At 41.4% G+C, this 24,886-nt stretch overlaps 1 protein-coding gene across 4 annotated transcripts in view; it reads left to right on the forward strand.

The window, feature by feature from the left end:
* Mpped2 (metallophosphoesterase domain containing 2) overlaps nucleotides 1–24,886 on the forward strand; it is a 191,240-nt gene that overhangs the window by 161,632 nt on the left and 4,722 nt on the right. For all 4 annotated transcript variants that reach the window (XM_045155821.1, XM_004660842.3, XM_045155824.1 and 1 more), the window contains one exon: nucleotides 23,070–23,185. In XM_045155821.1, coding sequence (XP_045011756.1) covers nucleotides 23,070–23,185 — 116 coding nt within the window. The remainder of the gene's footprint in view (nucleotides 1–23,069; nucleotides 23,186–24,886) is intronic.

Genomic DNA, 24,886 nt, shown 5'->3' on the forward strand with positions numbered 1-24,886 from the left:
CAGTGTTCTGCCTTTTGGTTTAGGTCTTTATATACTTACTACATATAATGTTGTGTGATTTGATGCAGATGATATTTAATTTTATACCCAAGGAGACTGAGGCATGGACATACTGAGTAACTTGCTTATGGCGATATCATAAATAAGTAGGGTCAACAGTTGTGCTCTTCAATAGCCATTCCCTTATGTCAAGAACAGGGCATAGGTTCCAAAGGTATATACACATAAGATGCAATGTCATCTGAGGAAGTGCTGTGGGACAATTGACAAGGAAATTCATGGATTCTGTAAGCTTCCCCCACTTCTGGGTTGTGCCTTGCTTCACCTTATCCTCAGTCAATAATGATTATAGTTCCTAGAGCACCTTAATTCAAGAGAAGCACTTTTTTTCTGGAAATTACAAAAATCTACCTGTAGTCTATTAACTATAATAGTGACATTACAAATGTTTCTGAAAATTCTAACACTGAAGTGCAGAGTTCCTGTAGATGAGTTTAAATGGAATCATCTGAGCCTTGTTCCAACACATGTAGACTATTTCTTAATAAAAACTAACCCCGTATACATTTACTTATTTTTTTTTCTTTCTAAGTGGAGTAAAACTAGCCCTAGAGTCATGTTTGAAATTATTTTCATAATTTTGGGTAATTAAGACACTTCCCAGATCTCATTAGCAAAAGCCCAAAATAGAATAATTGCTATATAATTAGTGGCTGGCAAACCTATGGGAGTTTGGAGGTTTTGTTTTTTTCTGAGTCTGCAAGTACAAAGGCCTAACCTGAGTTTATCTGAACCCACCTCCAGTACCAAGTCCTTTCCCAGTTCATTCTTTTTAGTCCCACTTGTCTTTCCACCAAGTCCCATATCCTTAGATGAGCTCCTTGGTCACAGTTTTGTCTATTTTCTACTTGTGCGATTTTCCCTAGAGAGGGTCTGCTCTCCAGCAATTTAGCAGGCTCCTTCTGTGTCTCCACTGAGAAGTTAACAGGAGTACAAGACAAAGAGGAGATGGCCTCAGAGCCCTCTAGGTACCACCAGCATCGTGGGACAACAGGGCTGCAAGGTGAAAATAGCTTAGGGAGAAAGAAGGCCGGTCTTCACAGAAGGCTGCACAATCCTGAGGCTGAGAGTTGGGTTATCCTGTTTCCCCAGCAATTTAAATGCTTTTCTGGGTGGCAGTTGGTTATCTTATTATCTGTAAATAATTTGAGGAGTCAGTGTAGCAAGAGCACAATTAGTATCGTCTTTAAATAACAAAAGCAAAGGGTAGGTGATAATTTTCCTAAAATTACATAGTCATCCTTGGGCTTGAAAACAAAACAAAGTGTTAAATCAGATCTCCTGGCTCCTAGACCCACTTGTTTCTAGTGAGATGCTGGGGTCCATGGCACATTGTCATCTAGATGTCTCACTCTCTTGTCTTTTTTTTTTTTTTTTTTGCTTATATAATTATAATTTTACTCACTGGTTTTTAAAATAATAAATCACAGTTAAGGGTATTGAAGATAATGTTTTATATTTATTTTTATTAGTTAGGGACATAGTATAGAAACAACACATGCTGGTACCATCCTTTCCCTCATCTCTGCCCCTTTTTTCAAAGGAGCCCTCCTCCTTGGGGATGCAGGTTATCCCAATGGGGATTGTGGGTCACGCATTGTGGGAGTAGTTGCCAGAGGAATTCCTCTGGGTATATTGTCCCAACCTGTGACTCAGCCTTTCCTGCTCCAGTTTCCCAAAATTCCCTGAACCATGTTGAGTTTGTTTTAAGTCTACATCAGTGATGGGCCCTTAGGAGCCTCTGGACCTCTGCTTTGGTAGGTGTTGATTGTCCTCAGTGTTTATCTCCTTCACCCTGCCGCTGATTATCAGGTTCACTGAGAAAGCAGCACTCTTGTTCATCTCCCCAATTCCTCTGTGGTTTCAGCTGGGGCAGGGCTGAAGTGGGTCACTTCCCGTCTGAAAAAGAGAAGCAGATTCTACAACAGAGAGTGAAGTCAGCACAGGTTAAGTGGGATAAGCATGATTTATTTAGAGAGTATTTAATGGGTGTAGTCTGTATAAGTCAAAAATTTTACTCCTTATCAAGAGAGAGCAGGAGAGCTTTGATTTGGGCATTGATGTGATGAATTCCCAGCTCAGCCATGTGGCTTTGACTCCTCAGTCAGTAAAAAACTTTCTTGGCCTGCTCTTCATAGGTGACTTGAGAGTATCACCCCTGTCTTGCAGGATTCTTACGGTGATAAACAGAGGACCAATGGGGACGTGTATTGGAAAGGGTGAATGAAATGAGCATAAGCTGTTCCAGTCATCCTCTAGCTGAAACACATCACTCCATTTCTCCCTGTAAGATTCTTCTTAAGTCTGTCTCTTTTATTAGGTCATGAACTCCTTGAGAACAAGGGCAGTGTCCTGGTCATCCCCAACACATAGAAGGCTCAATACATTCATTTGTTGAATAAATACCTAGCACCCAAAGTGTATCAGGCACCATTCCACATGTTTTGCATGTTTTTGTAATTAAGCCTTATGATAATCATGCGAGATAAAAGAAACATTAATATCATTACATACAGATTAGGAAACAGGCACAAGGATGTTTGCTTCTGTATTAGTTGCTTTTTCCTTGTTGTGACAAGATACCTGGCAAAAGCAGCTTAAGGAAGAGTTTATTTTGGCTCATGGTTTGAAGGTACAGTCCACCAAGGCAGGGAAGGCATGGTGGTGAGAGCAGCTCTAGCTGTAGCACCAGGAGCATGAGGCAACTGATCATATTGTGTCCGCTTGGGCACAGTGGTACCAGAGAGAGATGAATGCTATTCACTGTCTTCTTTGTACTCGGGCTGGGGCCCAGTCCATGGGATGGTGCTGCTCACATTCAGAGTGGGTCTTCCCTTTTCAGGCAAACTTCTCTGGAAATTCCCTTGCAGACACACCCAGAGATGCATCTCCCAGGTGATTACAAATCCCATCAAGTTGTTCACATACATTAACCATCAAAATCAGTGTTCATCAAGCTGTTTGATGGTGGAATAAAGCCTTATCTATCTGCTCTAATGTCTGTGTCTTCCCCACAGTTATGTGCTGTCATTGACTCAACAGGATTGGGTTAACCAGTCTTCATCAGCCTCATTTCCCATAAAATTCCTACTCTTGTCTAGGAAGCTCATTGTGTTAACATGCCAGGAGATTCTTCAGTGGATCAGAGTCCCTCTGAGTGTCTCCCTTACACTGTTGCTGATTGCCCTGAAGTAGCAAGTAAAGATGGCAGCTGTACCACTAATTCAAGCTTCAAAAAAGAGTATAGAAGTTTCAAATGAAGGGGTAAGGTGGTGTACAAGTCAGCTTGGTAGAGGAAGGTGGAGACTAGACTTAGGCGGGTATTTAAGTAAGTATTAGTCATGGAGAGCCCCAGCTCAAACTGTGATGTGACATATATCAGGGCAGGTTGACAAGGGAAACAGAGAAACTTTCAAACCTCACTTGAGAGTCAGTGGCAAATAAAGGAGATCTACCTACCAGTCCCTCCTCGTATTTCAGTCTCAGGTAAGGTAGTTCTGCAAACTCACATGTATGTGGTGAGCTTAACAGAATCATAGAGAAGCTTGGACGAGCAAATAGAACATATTAAGGCAAAACATAAGGTAGCATAAAGTAAATCCATTCTGAGTTGAGGATAGGCAAATCAGTATTGAGGCTGCAGTTTTTTATTGCATACCAACACAGTGAGCCCAGTGACTCTGAGGTAGGCCTTATGATGACACTATCCATTAAAGTTAATTTCCTGGTGGAGGCCACTTAAATCTGATTGTTGTTTTAATTTGCTTCATTGCTAATTTCCTTGAGCTTAAATAGAGGAAGCACTCTGTACCTCCCACAGCCAGCCAAGGCAATTTCATAGAAATGATATCTGTCAGAACCTTGATTAAGCAAGAATGGTGACGAAGGCCACAGCCTTAGGACAGGTGGCTGTGTCTTTCCTTATCTCTGGAAATTAGTTCATCACTCAGAAATAGAAGTACTCACCTTAAAGTATAGTAGTATGGGTTGGAGGGATGGCTTAGTGGTTAAGGCATTTGCCTGGAAAGCCTAAGGACCCAGGTTCAATTCCTCAGTACCCACATAAACCAGATGCACAAGGTGACACATGCATCTAGAGTTCATTTTCAGTAGCTAGAGGCCCTGATGTGCCCACTCTCTATATATATCTGCCTCACTCACTCTCTCTCTCAAATAAATAAATACAATATTTTTAAAGTATAATGGTACATTGATTTACTAAGTGGAAGGTCTCCTGTCACTCATTTAAGTCCCACTTTCACATAGAAATGTCTGGGGAAAATATGAGCTTCCCCTACAGTGTCCACAGTAGTTACTGGGGTGAGGTCCAGAATTTCTTAATTATATGTATTGACTTTGTCCTTTGAAAAACTGATATAATTATAGGCTAAAACATCAAAACAAGATAGAAAAATCCCATAATAATAATAGCAGCAATTGCAGTGTTTATGAAATGTCTGCCTATTCAAAGTGATTTACAACATCATTTAGAAAGTAGATGCTATTGCTGTCCAATTTTTGTGTTTGCATGTGCGTGTATGTGTATGTTTGGTGTGCATGCATGTGTGTGTGTGTGGAGTACAGAGGTCAGTATTGAGTATTGTCTTCCAACCATCCTCACTTCATTTCTGAAGACAAGGTCTCTCACTGTACCTTGAGTTCACCAATCCTGCCAGGCTATCCAGCCAGGAAGCTCCAGGGACTATTCTGTCTCCTGTGTACAGTGCTGGTCACTGGGCCCGTATGTAGGTACTGGGAATACAAACTCAGGTTCTCATGTTTGCAGGCAAGCATGTTAACAACAGAGCTATTTTCCCAGCCACACTACCCATATGTTTATAGAGAGGAGCTGTTCAGAAAGGTTAGGTGAGCTACCAGGCAGGATTTGAATTAAGGAAGAGAACTTCTTTGCTGGATCCTACCCAGAACAAAAGTGCTGCTCAGACTCTGGTCCAGGATCTGTAGTATGGGCATCCCCTTGTACTGGGATAGAAATGAAAATTCTCAGCCTAGACTGCTAAATCCCTGAATATGAGTCTTTCAGGTGGCTCTAATCACCCTGACATTTGAGAACTACTGTACCATATGCATCTATCTCTACAGAGTTTCTTCTTACCTTCCACAAATCTGATCAAGTACCCAAGACATGGCAGACTTGTTGGAGATAGAACAGACAAAAAGGCCACATGTCTTAGAGCTTAACACTTAAGCATGAGACAGACACAAAGGAAAATTGAATGATTGTCATGCCCAGCACTGTCATTTCAGGATGGCAGTTAATATTTTTATTAATGAAAACTACAAGCTAATCCTCAGCAGTCAGACTAGTGATGGCAGAGGACGTTAGTAACTTACATCAGACACACACCTGAGGAGGAAAAGTCAGGTCTATGGCTCCAGACCTTAGTGTCTTTCCCCTGTGTGGTGCTGGGGTTACGTTCCTGTTCTGTTCTCCTTGTCCCGTACTCATTACAGGAAGGACCATAAAAAGTTCCTAGACAGGCTGACCAGAAACCAGGTTTAAGTTCTGCTATGTTCAGCCTGGGAAAACATTGCAAAAGCTGGAGAAATAGCTCAGTTGGTAAAGTGCTTGCCTTGCAAGCGTAAGAACCTAAGTTCAATCCTCAGAACCTACATAAAAAAATAAAATAAAACTGATGATGTGTGCTTTGAATACCAGCTCTGGGGAGACAGAGACAGGCAGATCAGGTCAGCTAGTCCAGTCTACTTACAAGGTTCCAAGCCAAACAGAAACTTTGTGTAAAAACCTGGTGGGTGACACATGTGGAATAACACCAAGATTTTTCTTGGGCTTCCACATGCATACATGTGCACAGGCATACACACACACACACACACACACACACACACACAAACACACACGACTGGCAGGTCAGGGTAGTTGCTAATGGAAGCCAGCTGAAAGGTCCCATTCCCAGTTACTGCCAGCTCACACATACAGCTTTGGTTGGCTGAGTGCCTGTCACTCTCCTCACCTTTGTGAGGCAATGGAAACTGTGATTTTCTCTTTTACTGTGATACACTTAGCCAGAATCCTCAGTAGCTACATAGATTTGGGGTACATACTAGACATTTTTCCAAATGAATAACCACTGTGATTAAATTTCAAACTTCTCTACATTAGAAGAAGCCAGCAAAACTCTTAACTTCTAGAAATTTCCATTTGTTCAAAAAGTTGGACGGTACTAGTTTTGACATTGTTCATGAACAAAACAAAAATGTGTTTGGGTAGTCTCTGGGCATGCTGCACTGAAATAATGGGCCATCAAACAGGGGGAAAACAGAGACACAAAGCAGTGAGAGCCCATGGAACAAATTTTATAGAGAAGGAAACTCTGTAGCCTTCACCAAAAATAATACAGTTAGCAGAAATTTGTTCTCTGCAGAATTGGTAACTCCAGAAGCCCACAAATATGTGCCTTGGGAATTCACTCTGAAACTATCCTAACGTTGATTTAACTCATGGTTCTGACATGCTTAGCTGGTGTGAGACGATTCAAGATAGCAAATTTGAAAGAAAAATAAAACTGCTACAACTGTGTGCTCTAGAGACCAGCAGATCCGAGTTTGGATTCCAACTTTGCACTTACAGGAGTGATTCCAACCAAGTGATTTAAAGCTTGTAGACCTTGCATTTGGAAAACTGAGAAAGTAACAATTATATTTCCCAGAGCAGTTGAGAGCTCAAAAGGAGGTCAAGTGCTGAAAACACCCTGCAGATCATGGAGGAATTTGTCACATTTAACTGCAAAATGGAACACAGTTCCTGAGAGCTCTCTGTTTACTGGACACTAGGTCTGTGGTTGGTATTAATTTATGTAGATATTGGTGTCACTATTGGAGGTAAGTTGTGTCATCTCCATGTAGTTTGGAAACCAGAAAGATTGTTTTAAATCAAAATCAGAAATAAGCCAGCTCATATAATTATGAAAATGCTTTAAAATTTAAATTTCTCACCATCTTTAAGGAATGCTATTGGCTAAGGATGATCAACTAGGATTGTCTTGTGTTCAGGTGCTCCCAACATGGAATCATAGCCCTGGTGGAATACACACGTTAGAGAAGTACCACCTGTGTCCTTCCCCGCCTTACCTCTGCATCATCACCATGGCAGCTAAACTGGTAATGGTAGTAGGGGCAGATTAAAAAAAAAGGAGAAGCCTGGTGACTTTATCTCTTACCCCTGGAAGAGTAGGAGCATCTCTGCTTCCTGGCAACACTCCCTGCTAATTCCAGGTTCTCTTTTAGTTCAGCAACATGGAAATGCTGGCAAATGCCAATCTTTCAGAGATGTCCACATCCTAATTCCTAAATCCTGTGAATGTTACCTTCTATGGCAAAGGCTTTTGCAGATGTAGTTAAACGTCTTGAGATGGGCAGATTATCCTGGATTATTTGAATGAGCCCATTGTAATCACAAGGACCTTATAAGGGGGAGAGAAGAGAGTCAAAGTGAGAAAAGGAGATGTGAGTACAAAAGTAGAGGTTACAGAGATGCCAGATCAGAAGCCAGGAACTGTGGGTGACCTCTAGAAGCCAGGAAAGGGGAGAAGTGAACTCTGGGCTTCTTCATTCAGACCTGTAAGATAGTAAATTGGTGTTATTTCAAGTCACTGTGTTTGTGGGAAGTCGTTACAACAGTAATAGAAAAATGAGTTCAATAGGACAAAGAGACTGTGAATTTCCTCTTAAACATTCTGTGGCAAAGGGGGAAGCGCCCTAGAAAAATTCTACCTCCACCTTCAGAAGGTTCATGAACTGGGAACACAAGATTGAGGACTGTTTTGAGGAAGGAGAGGGTGAGAAGGCCTGGGCCTGCACAGTGGACAGTGTCTCCTAAAATGACTCTGAGGCTTGACTCTGGCATGCTAGTTAAGCATAGCCCTCAGTGTGACCTTGGCGGTCTTGAGTCTCTTGTTGCCTCGGCTTTCTCATCTATGAAGTAAGAGTAGTCATAGCACCACCACAAAGAGACGCTGTTTTGCGTAAGTTCATGAACGCAGTGTCCTCAGAGCAGTACCTGCCAAATCACAAGCTTTGGACAAACGTCAGCTACGATTAGCAGACATCATTTAAAAAGTGGGGCAGGGCTTGTTCTGATATATCAAGTAAAACAAGTTCCTTTCTGCAGACTTTCTCAAAGACTTTTCTGTGGAGATGATCCCTATGCCTACAACTTGAGGTGGGGGTTGAAACACAGCACACTTCTCAGACTGTCTAACGTAGAAGCCTTTTTTGTCCTGACCAGTCTCCCCAGGTCTGATTCAGTGTGCTCAGATGGGAAACACTGCCCTGGGAAGTTACACCAAGGAACCTTAGTGACCTCTCCTGTGTTGTCCCCACCCCATCCCTAGGGCGCTCACTGACCCCCAGAATGAGGAATCTTTTTCCACAAAGGAGACACCTGTCTTAGTTTCCAGAGCTAAAAATCAGATGACTTTTTCCATATTCATACTATTCTAGAACAACCCTTGCCATGGTATATGAGTTGTCATGGTAATTAACCTGTTCCTGGAAACTAAAAGACCCTGGAACCCTGGAGATGCCATATTATGACACTTATGGTCCAACCAAACAACCTTGAAATTGTTTTGTATAGTTTGTCACCTCCACAGTAATGCTGCCCATCTGTGAGCTTTGGGAGATGCCTGAGAACTTACATATTAATATGATAATATACCCCAAAGCTGTTTTCAAAGAACTCATGTATTTTACAGGGTAAAGGTATAGCGTCCCTGAGTTGTAATCACTCTGAAGCATATTAACAACAGAAAAATACCCGAACATAGTGGTGTGTCATCACTTTACACAGAAAAGTCCCATGTAAACATAAGAAAACTATTTTCTGAAGAATTTCATTTCAATAAATCAGACTTACATAAAGATACCTTTCAAGAGTGAATTATAACATATTTCACTAAGTCTTGTTTTAGTTCATCTTGAAAGCTCTAAAGAAAAAACTAAAGCCCTTTTTAGTTTTAGAAAAAACCTCTAGAAAACCTTGAAAAATATTCTGTTTTATAAAACGGAGTCTGTTTTCACCTAAAATTCTTTGAAATAAGAACAGAATGAAGTATCAGAAAAATGGAATGTTCCTATTTGCGAGGTTTTCTAAATCCATGGGCAACTCTTTAAAAAGCCACAAAGCAATTGACTTGGTTTGGTTTTTGGCTAATGAGTGGTTACCCAGAAATTGGTAAGTTGTGCTTAAGATTCTGAATACATTGGACTTTAACACCCTAGGGTTAAAAAATGAGAGTGAAGTTTGAAATGAGAGTGGTACTTATGAGTAAAGGATGATAAACTTAAATAATTTTCTGATTAAATTATTTCAATATCACATTACATAGAGTGTTTATAATTTCGTCATCCTTTAAGGCATTAAAATAGGAAGGTGAAACCTTGGTTGAATAGATTCAATGGCTATAAAAGATTCTAGAAGCTGCAAACAAGTAACTCAGTGCAACTAGAGGATTGTGTAGGGAACAAGCAGGCTCCACCTTTCCCCTTTCTTCATTCTGACGATTATGCCCTTATTCTACAGCAGTGGTAATAAAATAAAGCTAAAAGTTCAATTCTTTTGCTAATCATTTTTTATTTATGTGTATGGGGGGAGGTGCTGTGAGGGGTGTAGGTACACGTATTCCAGGATGCACATGTGGAGGCCAGAAGGCAACCTTGGGATGTTGGGTTCTCTCCTTCTACCTTGTTTGAAATAGGAGTTGTTTGCCTCTGGAAAAGCCATGCTGGATGGCCCATGAGCTTCCGGATTCCCATAGTTGTGTTATAATTACTAATACATGTGCCACATTACATTCACTTTCCCTGAGTGCTGGAGATCTAAAATATGGTCAGCAGGCTTGCAGAACAAGTTTCTTTGGTGATTAAGCCATCTCCCCAGCCCCGTGGTTTAGTTTTTACTGTGTCAAGCTCTCCTAAAAACCTCATGTGGGTTATTTTCTTTAACTTTTTCAATAATGTGTCAATGAGGTAGATGCTGAAATATCCCTGTCTTGTAGATGGGAAAACTGGGACTCAGGGACGTGTAGTAAATTGTCACAGCTCACACCTCCAGAAGTGTTAGAGCTGGTGCAGATCCATGTCCTTACACAGAGCCACGCTGTCAGGGCCTCCTGATTGCTTATGGAGCCAATGCAGAGCCAACAGTGAACAACTACTCCAGCTCAAATTACTCAGGTGTTCTTGATCAGTCTTTCTTATTATGACAAAAATCCAAGAGAGTTTGGGAATTCGAGATAAACCTTTTGTTTGTTATGACCAAAAGAATGGCTTTTTAATGTTTCTTCACATTATTCCCAGCAACTATTTATCCCAGAGAAGTCTAGGCCTGACCTCATATATGTTTCCATGTTTATACATCACTCTGGTTACCTGTCTGTCCTTCCGTCTGTTTTCATCCCCAGATCTACCTGAATAAAGAACCTGGCATGTATCAATAAGTTAATAGATGTATAAGTGAGTTAAAGAACATGACTTCATCGATGCTAATTCTATGTAGAATTATACACTATGTGCAGTGTAATACAAGCTGACATTTAAAAATTGTGTGTATATATATATGTGTGTGTAGTGTGTGTTTGTTAGTGTTGGTACATGCTTGCCAAAGCGTAAGTATGGAGATCAGCTGTTGAGTTGTTGGTCTTTGCCTTACACTTTTTTTTTTTTTTTTTTTTTTGAGGCAGTCTCTTGTTCATGGCTATGTGCTTTTCAGGCTAGCTGTCTGGTAATCTTCACATTCTCCTCTTCATCTCACTTCTCATCACAGGCATACTGGGATTACAGATACTCATGATACTTATGAGCTTTACATAGGTTCTGAGGATCCAAATTGGGTGGATCATCAGGCTTGCGCAGCAAGCACTTTTCCTACTGAGCCAGCTCCCTAGTCCTGTGGCTGTTTGTTTTCAAGCAAAATTATGTCTTAAGAATATTTTGTTGCTACCTGATCTTTACAGTTAATGTTTACACAGATATACTTTATTGCATAGTCCAATAATGGCAGTTTTCTAAACCAGTTCTTTTTAATGCAGGGTGCAGTATATAATTGTTTCCAATATTTGCTATTTATACATAGCATCTTTAGTGAACAACTGTGTGTATGGCATTTGTATTTGCTTTTGGATCATTTCATTACCATGTAATTTCTGAATAAGGATTACCAAATCATAGTGTAAGCCATGTGTATAGTCTGTGACAGCACTGTTCAATGTAAATAAAATAGGAACCACATGTGTCATTGAAAACTATTTGGTAACCACACCAAAATTTTTAAAGACTAAAATTTATTTTAATAATATATTTTGTTCCATGCAGTTCTCTCTCTCAATTACTATTATTTGGGCATATATTCAATATACAAATAATGAGGATATGATCCCATTCTTTTTTGTATGGAGTATCAAAAATCCAGCATATGTCTCCCACTTAGCACATCTCAGTTCAAGCTAGCCACATCTCTAGTATTCATTAACCATGTAGTAGCTATCACATTAGGCAGCACTGGTCTATGATATATACATAATACATATATGTACATGCACGTGGTTGACATTGTTGATGGCCTTTTCTTTAAAAAAAAAAAAAAAACTCAGCTTTTGAGCTGGAGAGATGGTACAGTGATTAAAGCACTTGCCTGCAAAGTACAGTTCCCCAGTACCCACATACAAAGTACAGTTCCCCAGTACCCACATAAAGCCAGATGCACAAAGTGATGCGTGCATCTAGAGTTTGTTTGCAGTGGATGGAGGTGCTCTCTCTCTCTCTCTCTCTCTCCATATATGTGTGTGTGTGTATATATATATATATCCGTGTGTGTGTGTGTGTGTGTGTGTGTGTGTGTGTGTGTTTGGGTGTCTTTCACTCTCCTTGCAAATAAATAAATAAAATATTTTAGAAACACCCCACTTTAACTGATCTTGCCCTATCCTAACCCCCAATAATACATATTATCAGGCTCACTCCCTTGTGTACTTTCCTAAAACTTACGTTTTAAAATTTCCTATTAGGAATATTTTCTTGACATCTGTTTGGAGTGAGGCTTTTTGTTAGGGCTTAGAGAACACCAAGAAGAGTCAGATGTGACCCAGTATTGTGGGGAAGAGAGCTATACTCAAAGCAAAGCTTGACTCAGATGTTTTTAAGAACAAAGTGGGGAACCGATACCACAGTAATAATACAAAACATGATAAACCCACAAATGAGGATTAAACAAAAGGCTGAGAGCACTGGAGAAATCATCTTGATGAAAATAGAATTGTGTGTTGCACCTTAAGGGTGCAGTAAAATTGTAGTGGGCAGGGAAAGGGAAGAGAGTTTTGCCTGTAACTGTCGTGTTACCCTCACCAGATGGCGGGTTGGTGAAGGGTGGGACATTGCCTCACAGTGTTCTCAGATCTTCCTAGAGTGACCTTCCAGAGTTTCCCAGTGGAAGGGGTTCATAATGCTTGTTGAGCCCAGTGAATAATGTGAAGTTGGCTGGCATTGGATGAGAGGTACACCTGGGCTTGTGCTTTCTTTAACCTCTGGATTGAATGGTTTAAGCTTTTCAACCATTGCTCTGATCGTGGGAAGTCACAGCTTCCTCACCTTATTAAATCAGTCTGGACAGAAAGTAGTTGTTGAGAGCACAAATGGTAGGTAAATAGGGCCAGCACTTATACTCCAGTCTGACCTACTTGTCACTTACTCCAGTTCTCTGAGCTCCCAAGCAGCAGAAACAGGGCACAGGGATAAGCAGCGACCTGGGAATTAGAAGCACTTTGTCAAAGATACTTTCTTTTCCTTGCAACTTACTTATACAAGCATTTGACAACCAGGAAGGAATTGTTATACTTGTTTCACAATTTGCAAAATGGAATTCAGAGAGGTTACTTCCAAGTGGGTTGGAAGAGGCATAACCGGAATTCATGTCTTACAATGTCCAGGACAGCATCTTGCCATTAACCAAAACTGGTCCATACATATCAAAGGCCATTGTCTGTCCATGCATTGGTATGATCTACTCAACTTTCCTTAAGTCTGAGATGTAGAGAAGAGTAAATTTTCTGGTCATATAAAGAGGATAAATTGGAGAACAAAACTAAGGAACTGGGGATACTGATATTTGTAATGATGTTAATATTCACCATGACAAGAGCCAGTGTTGAATTCTTAATAAAGAGCACACTCTGCTAACTGCATTACATATATTGCCACATTCTGTCTTCATGTGCTGGGTCTTATTGTCTCAAATTTACAGATGTGAAAACAGATCAGATATATGAACTTACCCAAGGTCATTCTAAAAAGTAGAAAGCTGTACATGTTTGGACACAGGCCTCATTTTCAATCCTTACTGAGCGTTAAGCCTGACTTATATACGAAGTTCTGTTCACCCCATGTAAGTGTAGGTAATCTGAAGCAAGTTACTGAAATTTCTACTTCTGTACATTGTTTTCTCTAAAATTAATACTTTGCTCACATCTTGGGGTTATTATGAATAATAAACATGAGAATGATTTGTAATCAACAAAGAATTCTCCACTTATACATAGCCGTTGACATTTATGCTAAAGTTTTCCAATCAGATGGAAGGTGGACACCAACGCCACCAGTGGAGTGGGTTGTGGAGCTCAGTGGAGCTCAGTAAATGTGCGTTGGATGACTTGAATTAATAGAAGGCTTCTGTCAAAGATGCCTTTGTAGTCTCACGAATGGGGTAGAAAGTCAAGAGAAAGAAGACAGGCCCTGGGTCTACTTCCTGAGAAAAGCCCATCACATTTACTAATTTCGCCACCCTCTAGAGGAAACTGCATTTCAGTCAAAGAGTAGAGTCAGGGTAAATATTCATGTTTCTAAAATCTTCCATCCACACTCCACCTGCATTTAGTCATATGAAGATATCATAATTGTTTTCTCTAAATCATATGCAGTCATTATTTTTTAAAAGTAAGAAATAACCAGAAGGGGAAAACAATCACCTATAATACTTTTCCCCCAACATAACTACTTGGCATGTTGGTCTTGTTTGTCCCTGAGCACTTTTAGTTGAGTTTATACCAATAGGAAAGATGATTTTTGGCTTTTCCTTGCCCATTAAGGAATATACATTGGCTTATGGAGTTAGAAACTTCATGAAAATTCTGTCTTAACTCGACAGAGCCGTAAGCATCAGCCAGGTTTTGGGAACATGGCTGTAAGGCACAAAGTAGTCGTAGAGCCTGCAGTCTTCCTTTGCATGTGCAGTGGCTGCAGAGGACTTTCTGGTACACTCATCAATTATTCCTTTTGAGTCTATTTCTCAAATAGCAGGCTTTCTTACTAGTGAAATCCATCCAAGATAGACCCTTTGGGACCCCAGAACTTAAGTAATGTGTAAAAGAAACCAACATTAGCAACATAAACACCAACCCACTGAACTCAGCCAAACATGGTAAAGTATTGGGCTATCCTCTTCTAATTTCTGTGTGGAAACAGAGTAGTCTCCCTGTGTCCATTATTATCAGTTCTTGGTGGTTCACTATGTAACTCTAGCTCAGCCTGCATTCCTCTTCCCTCTTTCTCTCAGTGAATCAGTCCATGCTTGCTTGGTTCCTGTGACATTACTGCAGGTTAATGGGCAGGGGGTAGGCACAGGTGTTCTCTGCCAGGTTCCTGAGGACTGGGCAGGCTGCCATCTTCCTCCTCTGTACTGCTTGCCTTGAGCCTTAGATCCATCCAGGCATGTGATACATGCTGATCTCCTGAGCTTAGTCTCTACTGGCAGAAGGCTCTATGTTTCAAAACTCTGTTTTCATTCACAGTCTCAGTAGAGAATGTTACCTGCCCTATAGTCCCATCATGTGTGCCCCAAGTTAATTTTGAGGTAGGGTTAATCTAGATCGTTTCTTATGCCATTCTGATTTTCCTTGAGCTCATGTGAAATTAGGTTGCTCTTGCAGTTACCTTCTCTTTTATCTCAAAAGTGGCTTGCTATAGGCTTGTTGAGGAAGCTGTATTAAATTCTGTTTCTCCAGCACCTACCTTGGTAGAATATTGCTATGACAGTCCATAACCATCTGGTGAATGGTAGCTGGGAGGTTCTCACTTAGCCCATCCTCACTAGCTTTCAACACAGAAAATGAATACTGCGTAAAGAAAGAGACTTACTCTCCATGACGTTTTTTGGCCCAGCTTAGTGCCTGCTACCTACTGGGCATTCAGAAGTCTTAGATGAAAAGGTAAAGGCTGACCACTCATACATTATAATGCTTTTCAGTCATAAAAGAGTGATACATTGTGAAATAAGCCAGATACAAGAGGACAGTTGTCTGATTGTACCAGACTGTTCCAGTCCATAGAGGCAGAAATTATATGGTTGCAAGGACTGAGGAATAAGTGAGTGGCAGTTACAGTTTGTACAGTTTGATAGGTTCAGAACTTCTGCAGAGAATGATGAAATAGTGTGGAGATGGCTAGAGGTGCTGCTTGCCCAACAATGTGAATGTGCTTACTGGAACTAAACTTTATCCTTCACAAAACTAAAGTGGTAAATTTTATATTATGTGTATTTAATACAATAAACTATTGCCCATTACTCCCTCCCCCTCCAAAAGATAAAATACTATTTGTGTTTACTTCTCTGCATGGATTAAGCCTTACTTTTTCTTTCATGCCTGGACCATGAGAGTGGTGATATCCATCTTTTAAGAAATTTTCCTGCAAGGGCTAAAGGCATACATATAGATCCCACTGGGGGCTGTTCAGTTCAGATCCTCCCTTTTGTCAGGTCCTGATCACAGGCACACCTATGTTCTAAGAGTACCTTTGCTTCCTCAGCCTCAAAAGGAGACTTGAAGCATCAGGGCATGTCCAAATCCTCTACCATTAGCTTCCAAAGAGCCTGACATCCTGCCAGGATCTTCACTTTGCCAGGCTCTCTTCGTGTGATGACTGTGAACAGTCTCCCTCACAATCCTATGAAGGAAGGGGTTTGGAAATACTGCTCTTCCTGCTATGAACTTGTTCATGATTAAAGGCCAGCATGTGTGTGAAGGTTGGGCAGACACTCAAATGTTATTTTTAATAATTCATAGCACACCACCCTTAAAGAAGGTCATGATGTCTAATTTCTTGATTCTTAAAACAAACTATGCTCATACTGCCTCTTTTGGTGCAGAAGGCAGGAGAAACAGGTAACAGGTTCTTGGTTCTGACACATTCCTTGTTAGTTTCAAGACAGGGCACAGTGAGCATGCTTGCAAAGACTACAGTGTGTGGTCCTTTGGTTTAAGAAGCCCTGCCTATAGGTCATGGGGCTCAGGGGACTGTTGCAAGTACAACTTCTTCCTTTCCTATCCACAGCACACAAACCACATTATTCACTCAGGTCTGCCCTTTATCAAAACAGTGTTTCTTTTCATCCCAAGTGCCTCATAACAGAAGACCAAGCTACAAAGTCCTCATGAAGATCTCGGATAGTTCAGCTGTTGAGAGAGAAGCCTGGGCTGCCCTTCGGAGGCAGCTGAGCTAATGTTCTGGCTAGGCAAGTCGCCCAAGCAGCTGCACAGGGTAGAAAGCTTGTCTGAGGTTTCATTTTCCTTCCCTCTCCTAACAATGTCACGTGTGTGTGTGTGTGTGTGTGTGTGTGTGTGTGTGTGTTGTGGGGGGGGATCATTGATATGCATGATGAGAAGTCATTCTGTGAGTCAAAGTAAGGCATCTTGTTAATTGCATGGAAGAGTTACTTCCAGGCTGCCAAGTGGAGGGACTAACTGATTCTTAAAATCCGGAGCTCAGAAGGGAAAATAAGGCAGGGAAGGGGGGGGGTGTGGGCAGATGCCTGGCTTTCATCTGAATGTTTGGGATGACACATCTGGTGCTAGGGAAACCAACCCACCACTGTTTCTGACAAGCAAGCTTTACATGCAGGGGAGGCTGAGCTGTCTGGTGAGCTGGATATCGGGAATTATCATGACAGCTTCATGGCACGTGAAAGTGCTGAGAAGTGCAGGGCGATTTTCACCAGTGCTGGTTAAATTAGCTTCTCTTGGACCTGCCATGATGTACAGAGAGGGATGGATAGTGGCTTCCAGTGCTGGGCATGGAGAAGGCTGCAATTCAGGACCACTATTTAGGAAAGAAAGTATATGTGAAAATTGGCTCCTGGCTTCTGAGTTTTGCTTAATGGACCTGCCAAGCAGCTCTATTGCTATTAATTAATAGTTTGGCAATTCCTCCAGTGAACCTCTCTCAGCCTCCCATTACAAATCTTCCAAGGACACCAAATAACCCCTCCTCTGAACTTTACCCAATTTAAGATCTTGCCACAATCTAACCACCTGTGCTGGCCAGCTAAGCAGCCTTGACTAACCACTTTGCTCCATGCTCCCACGTTCCACAGGATTGTCTACGCAAGACTGGGCAAACGAGGAAGTGAGGGACCAATGCCTTTCTGAAAATCTTCCACTCATAAGTAAACTGAGAGAGTGCCTTTTAATCAGTAATCAGCAGAAAACATTGGGCTATCTGTCCATCTAGTAAGGCTTACTTATTCAGAGCTTTTCAATCCTGTGGGGCAGGAGGCGCTATGAATCCTTGAGTTCTTGCTCGAAACATTCTAGAGAGAAGAAACAGCTGGAGTAACTATATCCACATAGATCCACATGTACATATATGAACAGGTAGATGGCTGATATGTTTTGTTGCTAAATGAGAAATTGCATGGTAACACTCCTGTGGATAGTCTGCCAGGGATTACTGTTTTGTGCAAGGTAACTCCCTTCATCTACATTGGCAGGTACTCTGTTTCTATATAAAAGACAAGGAAAGTGAAGCTCAGAGAAGGCAGTAGTAATTGGTAGGTGTGAAACTTGAATGTGGGCCTGTTTGACTCCATAATCCATGCTCTTAACCTCTGTCTCTGAAACAAGAATGGCTAGCTTTATAGAGCCTCCAGATTCTCCTGGCTGTAAGAAACAGGCCAGCCTGCCAGATCCTAAGGCTGGGTGTTCCAGGAGCCATTGACCTTTCTCCACACAGCTTCAGAGGAAATCAAGTGCAGATGCCCCAGGGCCTCTAAGCCATAATCCTTGTAGAGGCGCCCAGGAGACCCTATTAAAAAGAACCCCAGTGTTTGCAGTGTAGCCAGCCTAGGGCCTGCCTGAGCATGGAGAGTTGTGGCCACTGACCCACACCAGGGTTAGAACCCAAGGCGTAGTACACCTGATCACAACAAGCAACAACGTGCCCTTTTCAAGACCTGCTTTCCCAGGACATTCCCAGCTCCTTCTGAAGTTTGTGGAGGAGTACCCAGCCATTCCCTGTCCAAGCCTTCCTGGATTTATGGCCTCACAATTCCCTTCTGCCTGCACCACCACAGTGTTCTGCAAACACAGATGACCTTTGCAGAGATTTCATCCCCAGCCTGCTTCCGTATAGAAGACCTGTTTAGTGTTGGCATTGTTTTAAACAAGTTCTGCCTGTGTTAACTCCCTGAGCCCCTGTCCTTGGAAATTCCAGCCTGAGGCCAGGTGCCAGTCATTTCAAGAGTAAGGTCCGGGTGCCGTGGAAGCATCCCCAGACCCTATCTGTATGAGTCTTCTGTCCAGCGGCTACAAGCAGATAGAATGGATCTCCTTCCTTCCAGAGTTTTCTAATCCTTCCTTAGGAGAGAGCTGGTCACAGGCTCAAGTTGGCACTCAAGGAATAAGGTGCTTTGCAGGTTGTTTTCTTACAAGTTGGTTCCCATGTGCTATTTGTTAGTCACAGCTAATTATGAAGTCCTTGACAGAGGCAATAGACATTGTTCTTTGGATTCCGCCCCTCCTTCTTCCTCTGGCCCCCCATTGCTGCATGACAAAACCCATTGTGGTGCTGTGGAGGTTGGCTGTGCACATATTTTCCAGTGAATCCCCTGATGGGCTCACTACTGGGGTCTCATGTTTCACGTTCAGCATGAACTGCATGAAGCATTGTTCACTGAGGCTGATGCATTCAGTCTGTTCTGTGCAGACATTTCTCCCACACTAGACTTGGCCCCTTACAGGCAATTTGGGCAATTCGCTGAAAACACATTTTAGCCCTTACTCAGAATGTGATATTGTGCACAGAATGATAAAATGCTAGCAGTTTTAGACCATAGGAAGATCAAGGGCTGAACAAACTAGCCATCTCTGAACTTCCTTTTCCCACTTCCTAGACACAGGGCCTCTGGATTAGTAGTCTGCTCCTTGCATTGGGTTTTGCATAAAATTGTTATATCCTAAAAACAATCTTAAATTCTAATCACTATGTCCCTTTATCTGTTCATGAATCAGAGGAAGAGACTGGCCCACTGATGGTCCTTCTCTTATTCAAGAGCTAAGTTAGCAAGTGAGTTGAGGTTAGAATAAGAACACACAAATCTCTCAATTTATTATGCCCCCATTTATTATGCTCTGATGAGATTGTTCTGTTACTCGGCACTAGGATGCTTTTCTTACTGGTTTATTGCTATTATCTTATGGAAGGGCTTTACCTGGAGTATTAAAGAGGGATGGAAAGACCTCAAAAATAGCATGACTCTACACCGTCTTCTGGAATTCACAAGAGCTCAGCCTAAGAGGCTGGTGAAACAGCTATGTTGTTACTTTATGTGTGTGAGAGCCAAAGCTGAAGTTGCATGAAATTTATTCAGCATTGTACAAGGAAAGAACACAGACTTTGCAGATTTGGGTTCAAATCTTGGACCCAGTAACTACTAGTCCTAGAAAAATGGGCAAATTACTTGCTATCACTGATGTCAGTTATTATTATTATTATTATTTATTGTGTGTTCCTGTTTGTGGGGGAGAGGGGATTCACATGCTAAACCTTTATCCCTAACTTGTCACAAGCTTAACATTAACCAAATGAAATTTAGGTCATCTATCAACCCTGAGTTCACCACAGAATGCTTATAAAACTGAGCACTTCCACGCAAAGTGGAGGTATGATGAATATGGTCTTCTTAGAGAAAATTCTACAAGAGAAAAGTTAGAAAGACTGAAAAATTCACTCTTGTTCTTTTGTCCTAAAAGTTCCTAGGGTGTCCTTGGGCTTCAGACCTTCCTGGCTCCAGCAAAATCAGAGACCCCATTTGGGTGTGCTTAGGACCCTTCCAAACTCTTCTTTGTTATCCAAGAAAGAGCTGTAGGCCCAGAAGCATGTTTTCAAAATTTATGAAAACATATTTTTGTTTATTTTTATCTCTCTCCTGCCAAAATGAACTTTCATTGGATTATGTAGTTTTTTTTTTTTTATTTTGTTTTTGTTTTTGTTTTGGTTTTGGTTTTATGTTTAAGTCAAATCTTGGATGAGGGTCATGGCGAAAGGAAGAGGACTAGGCATTTCAAACTAGAAAGGCCTTATTTTAGATGGATGAAAATGTCTGCGAACCTGAGGCTATTGTGCTAGAAGACAAAAGAGTAAGACTGATGGATTCTGCTTTCAGAGGGTCTGGGAACTTTACTTTGCCCCAGGCCTGATGCCTACGATCACCCTAACAGGAGGCAATAGAGCAGTGAACCCATAATGACTGTACTGAATTTCCTCTCCTACCAACAGTGAATAAGGCAGTCTTTCCTCACAATCCTGCCAGCTTTTGTTGTCGTTTGTTTCTGTTTTTATTTTGGTGCTATCCATTCTGACCAGAGTGGGTTGGAACTTCAGGATAGTTTGAACTTGCATTTTTCTGTTGGCTAAGGATTGACCCTGTCTACTCCACAACTGATCCGCCAGGCAAACTATACCCATTGATGCAATAGTGACATGCATGGTATGAAAAGAACCAACCCTTCTCTAATTGGATTTGAGGTCTGCTCCAGCCGGGGAGTTTGTGCTGGTCTTGCCAAAAGCCTGTGGCTAAGGACATAGGTCCTAGTAGGGAACCTACTACTGTGGTTATGCTAAATGGGCAGACTATCAATCTACCTTCTACATATATGTATTTATGCCCATAGTATTAGTGCTTCTCCCAGCCTCCATCACAGAAGTTTCTTACTATGATGAATAGAGGATCCCTGGAGGAAACAGAGCCTTTTTAGACGGCACAGAACCCTGAAGGTGACTCCATAGACCTAGGCCAATGCATTTGTAAGCAAGTCACTGTCCAGGAAAACTTGTTGAACCCAAGAACCAGAAAGGTATCCACTGTGCCAGGAACACATGTGCTGGGTTGGGGATGGAGTGGATCACCCAAGGAAATTCAGATGAAGAATCTGGGCATGCAAAAGCAGAGAGTGCCCGCTCCACTGTGTTATGGCTGGATTTCAGAACCATGGTGCTCACATTTGGCTGCAAGCCAAAGGCAAACTTGAGAGAGTACGGAGAAGGCTCACCTGAAGGCAAGCAGCAAGTGAATTCAAGCAGTTTGCAAAAAGAGGGACTGCGTGGTGGCTCACACTGTGGGCTTTGGAACCAAGTGACATTTATTTAATGTCCAAGTGAGTTGTGTCTACTTGAAATCATGGTGCCTGAGTTTTCTTTTCTATAACATTAGGGTGAAAATACTATCCATCTCAGGAAGGGACCTTGTGGTGTTTAAATGGTTCAACACAAATGAAATGCTTGCCTTGACCAAGAGATAACAGCTATTTTGGTTTTTGTCATTGTAGTATTGCTATTGTTAGGACTAAGTTCTAACTAAGGATGGGATAGGGACTTGGAAAGTGGATAGAAAGTAAGTCCGATACTTTTTTTGTTTTGTTTTCCCTAGCAGGGATCAATGTCTTCTTTGTGGAACTTTCTCTTTCCACCACCTCAGTAGGAATTGAGGTTCTCACCTGTAATGTGGGTTTTAACTTGTTTACAACTCTCATTCTTCCATGTCAGGCCTGGGCTGTGCCTGTCCACCAGCAAACCACATGTTCCACCACTGTTTCTGAGTTCAGAGTCTTGAAGGAATCCCATGAGTCTGGCCAATGATTGTCTTAAATCAGACTGCACTCTGTTTAATTCATTGTGACTGACAAATGGCAAGACAGCTAAAAGAGGAGTTATGGCAGAAAATTGATCAGCTTGTCTGTTGTATGTATGGCCAAGAAAATTGGAATTTTCCTACAGAACAAAATAGCCATTTTCAAAGAATATTGGTTAACCTAGATGTTTGAGATTAGGACAATATGAGTTAATGTTCTGTACTGATGAGATTTAGCTTATGGTATGTGTTTTTTTTTTTTTTTTTTAATGATTGCTCTCTCATTACAAATAGTACATTTGTAAACAAGGCACTGTCAGGTCCAGGTAAGCATGTTCGATGGGCAGGATTTCCATTCCCTGGACATGTAGCATTGGTCTCAAACTCAATTCCTGGAGCAGAAAGGAGACTGAGTGAGACTTTCATTATTACCGTCAGGGAGCAGATCTCAGAGTGACCAGGGATGTCCTCAGAAGCCACACTTGGGAACAGGAAGAGAGTCTCTGTTGCTTTTGTTCCCTGTGACCTTTCTCACTTTTCAGAGCCCTCAGACTTTTCTCAGTGACCGACCACAGTCCAGGGTATTCATAGCATTCTGAGGGACAGAGATCCTTCCTGGACCAGCCCTTTGTCCTTTCCTCTGAGGACCTTAGCAAGAATTTCTGTGTTGAAGTACTTCTATAGTGATGGGGAGGGTCAAGGAGTACTGACAATTTCTTAGCTCTGAGGCACTGCAGGAAAGCTAGAAATGCTTTGGATCAGGGCTGGGTATCTTGGGAAGCTCTGAGATCTGGGGGAAGACAAAGATTGTCACCACTTTGATAGAAGCCTGCTGGGCAAGGCTCCACCGAAAAGCCTCCTGTGCCCCTTGCTAGTGGAACAATTCCAAGGCTCCACGCTTGCTTTCAAAAGGATTCGTTTTGAAGCAGTCAACAAAAAAGCATCCTGCTGCCAGGGCCAACCATCAAAAGAGTAAAGAGAGCAATGCAAACCATGGGTGAATGTGCGCGCGAGAAATATTAGAGCGCAGAGGCGCGGCACTGCTGGCCTGACCCACGTGCCTTATCTCCCCAAGGACCCCGTGGTTTAATGGATGGGGCTTTAACCTACCCAGAGGCCAGTCTCTGCTGGACAAGTGGAACCTCATCCCTGAAGGCATTGACATCCTCATGACACATGGACCTCCTCTAGGTAAGAGAAGCAAAGGTTGCTCTTTCATCCCCAAGTATAATGAATAATGCTTCTGGAATGTAATCATTTTCCTTTAAAAAAAAAAAGTGACTACAAAAAGAAAAGTCAGTGTCTTTAAAGAAACCCAGTATGATAATAAAACCCAGCAGTTCTGCTGGACTTACAGGTGTTCATGAAATTAAGTTTTTTGATTTAATTGAGTCAGGGAAAAATCAAATGAGTATGAAACACCCCAGTCTTTTGAGCTTCATAATTTATTTTAAGAACTGTTTTAGCTTTGGAGTGATGGGGTGGGGGTGGGGAATGGAAGAAGACACAGACCTACCAGTCACAGTGCTTTTGGGTGTCAGTGAAATCATGGAAATTCTCGTTCAAAGGAGCTCATTTTCCTTTGCCACATAGTGCTGGATCTGGGCTACCTTTAAAGTTTAACACTTGAGCTGGTTATATGAAAAAGGAACTTTTTTTAAAGATAAAGTGTTTCATAAGGATTTTGTTGAAAATAACTTAAGGATCTGCATTGCATTCATCAGTCATGTCCTGGCTGCTCTCAGATTTATATTGTCTGTGTGCTTCAAAGCTATCCTAGTGATCTGGACTGTGGACTTGAAGATGGTTATGGACTTAGATAATTATTTCCTAATTATTCATGAGCTTGGCATTGGTTTGGCTTAGTCACATAACAATTTCAGCCCACACCCACCTCCCTGATATACGCCATATCAGCTGTACCAGGACTTCTCTTCAGCTAAAATGTACTTAGAAAATCTAAATATTTTATTTTAAATAGAAGGATATTTATCTTCCTTTTTGTTATTGTGAAAAACCAGACTGCCTAACATGAAATTTACCTTTACAGATTTTTGAGAGGACAGTACTAAAGGGTTTTTTTTGATCATACAGAATTGATGGGGGAAAGAATATAATAGAAATAACTGAGGGAATTCCATGGGATATTTTTTTTATAATCATGGAAAATGTTAATAAAAATTAAAAAAAAAAGAAATAACAAATGATTTTCACAACTTTTCCTGGCTTTGGTTGTTACACATGACCCTATGCTCTTTGTCAACCTGAAGGGAAAAAAACCCTCATTCTATTCAGTCATGAGTGCAAATTTAATATCTGTTGATATTTTCTACTCTGAGCCCCTTAGTTCTGTCTTCTTTCACTTGCAAGAGAAGTGCTCCATGTTTCCTGAAGTAATCAGAGGAAGAATGAAGGGGCAGGTTAGAGTGCCCCATGCTTCTTGGTGATGGGGCAGCCCAGGAATATGACCCTTTCTTCCTTAGACATAAAAATATGGACAGATTCACTGCCCTCATCTATTCTCTAGTCTATATTATCCCCTCTTGTGTCTTCAAAGATTGGATTTGGTGATAACCTTAATCAAATCATTATCAATTAGTGTCCTGATTTTAGATAGCCATTTAAACTAGCTAAATCATCAAATTGCTACCTGGATATTCTAGTCAACATAAGTTAATCAGAAAGACTGCCCTGCAGAGATACCATTCTTGCCAACTTGGTCTCTTTGCCTGAACAGCCTGGTTGGTACAGGCTGTTATAAGGTACATGGGTAGCTACAGCCCAGAAACATGGAATAGTATTTAGACTATGATCTCAAATATGATGACTGGTTCACAAATTTAACCAAGTCATTCATTTTAGTATAAAAGGAAGTGGTACTAACAGTAGTTA

The sequence above is a fragment of the Jaculus jaculus genome, chromosome 8 (assembly GCF_020740685.1).
Source record: "Jaculus jaculus isolate mJacJac1 chromosome 8, mJacJac1.mat.Y.cur, whole genome shotgun sequence".
In the NCBI taxonomy this organism is placed as follows: Eukaryota; Metazoa; Chordata; class Mammalia; order Rodentia; family Dipodidae; genus Jaculus; species Jaculus jaculus.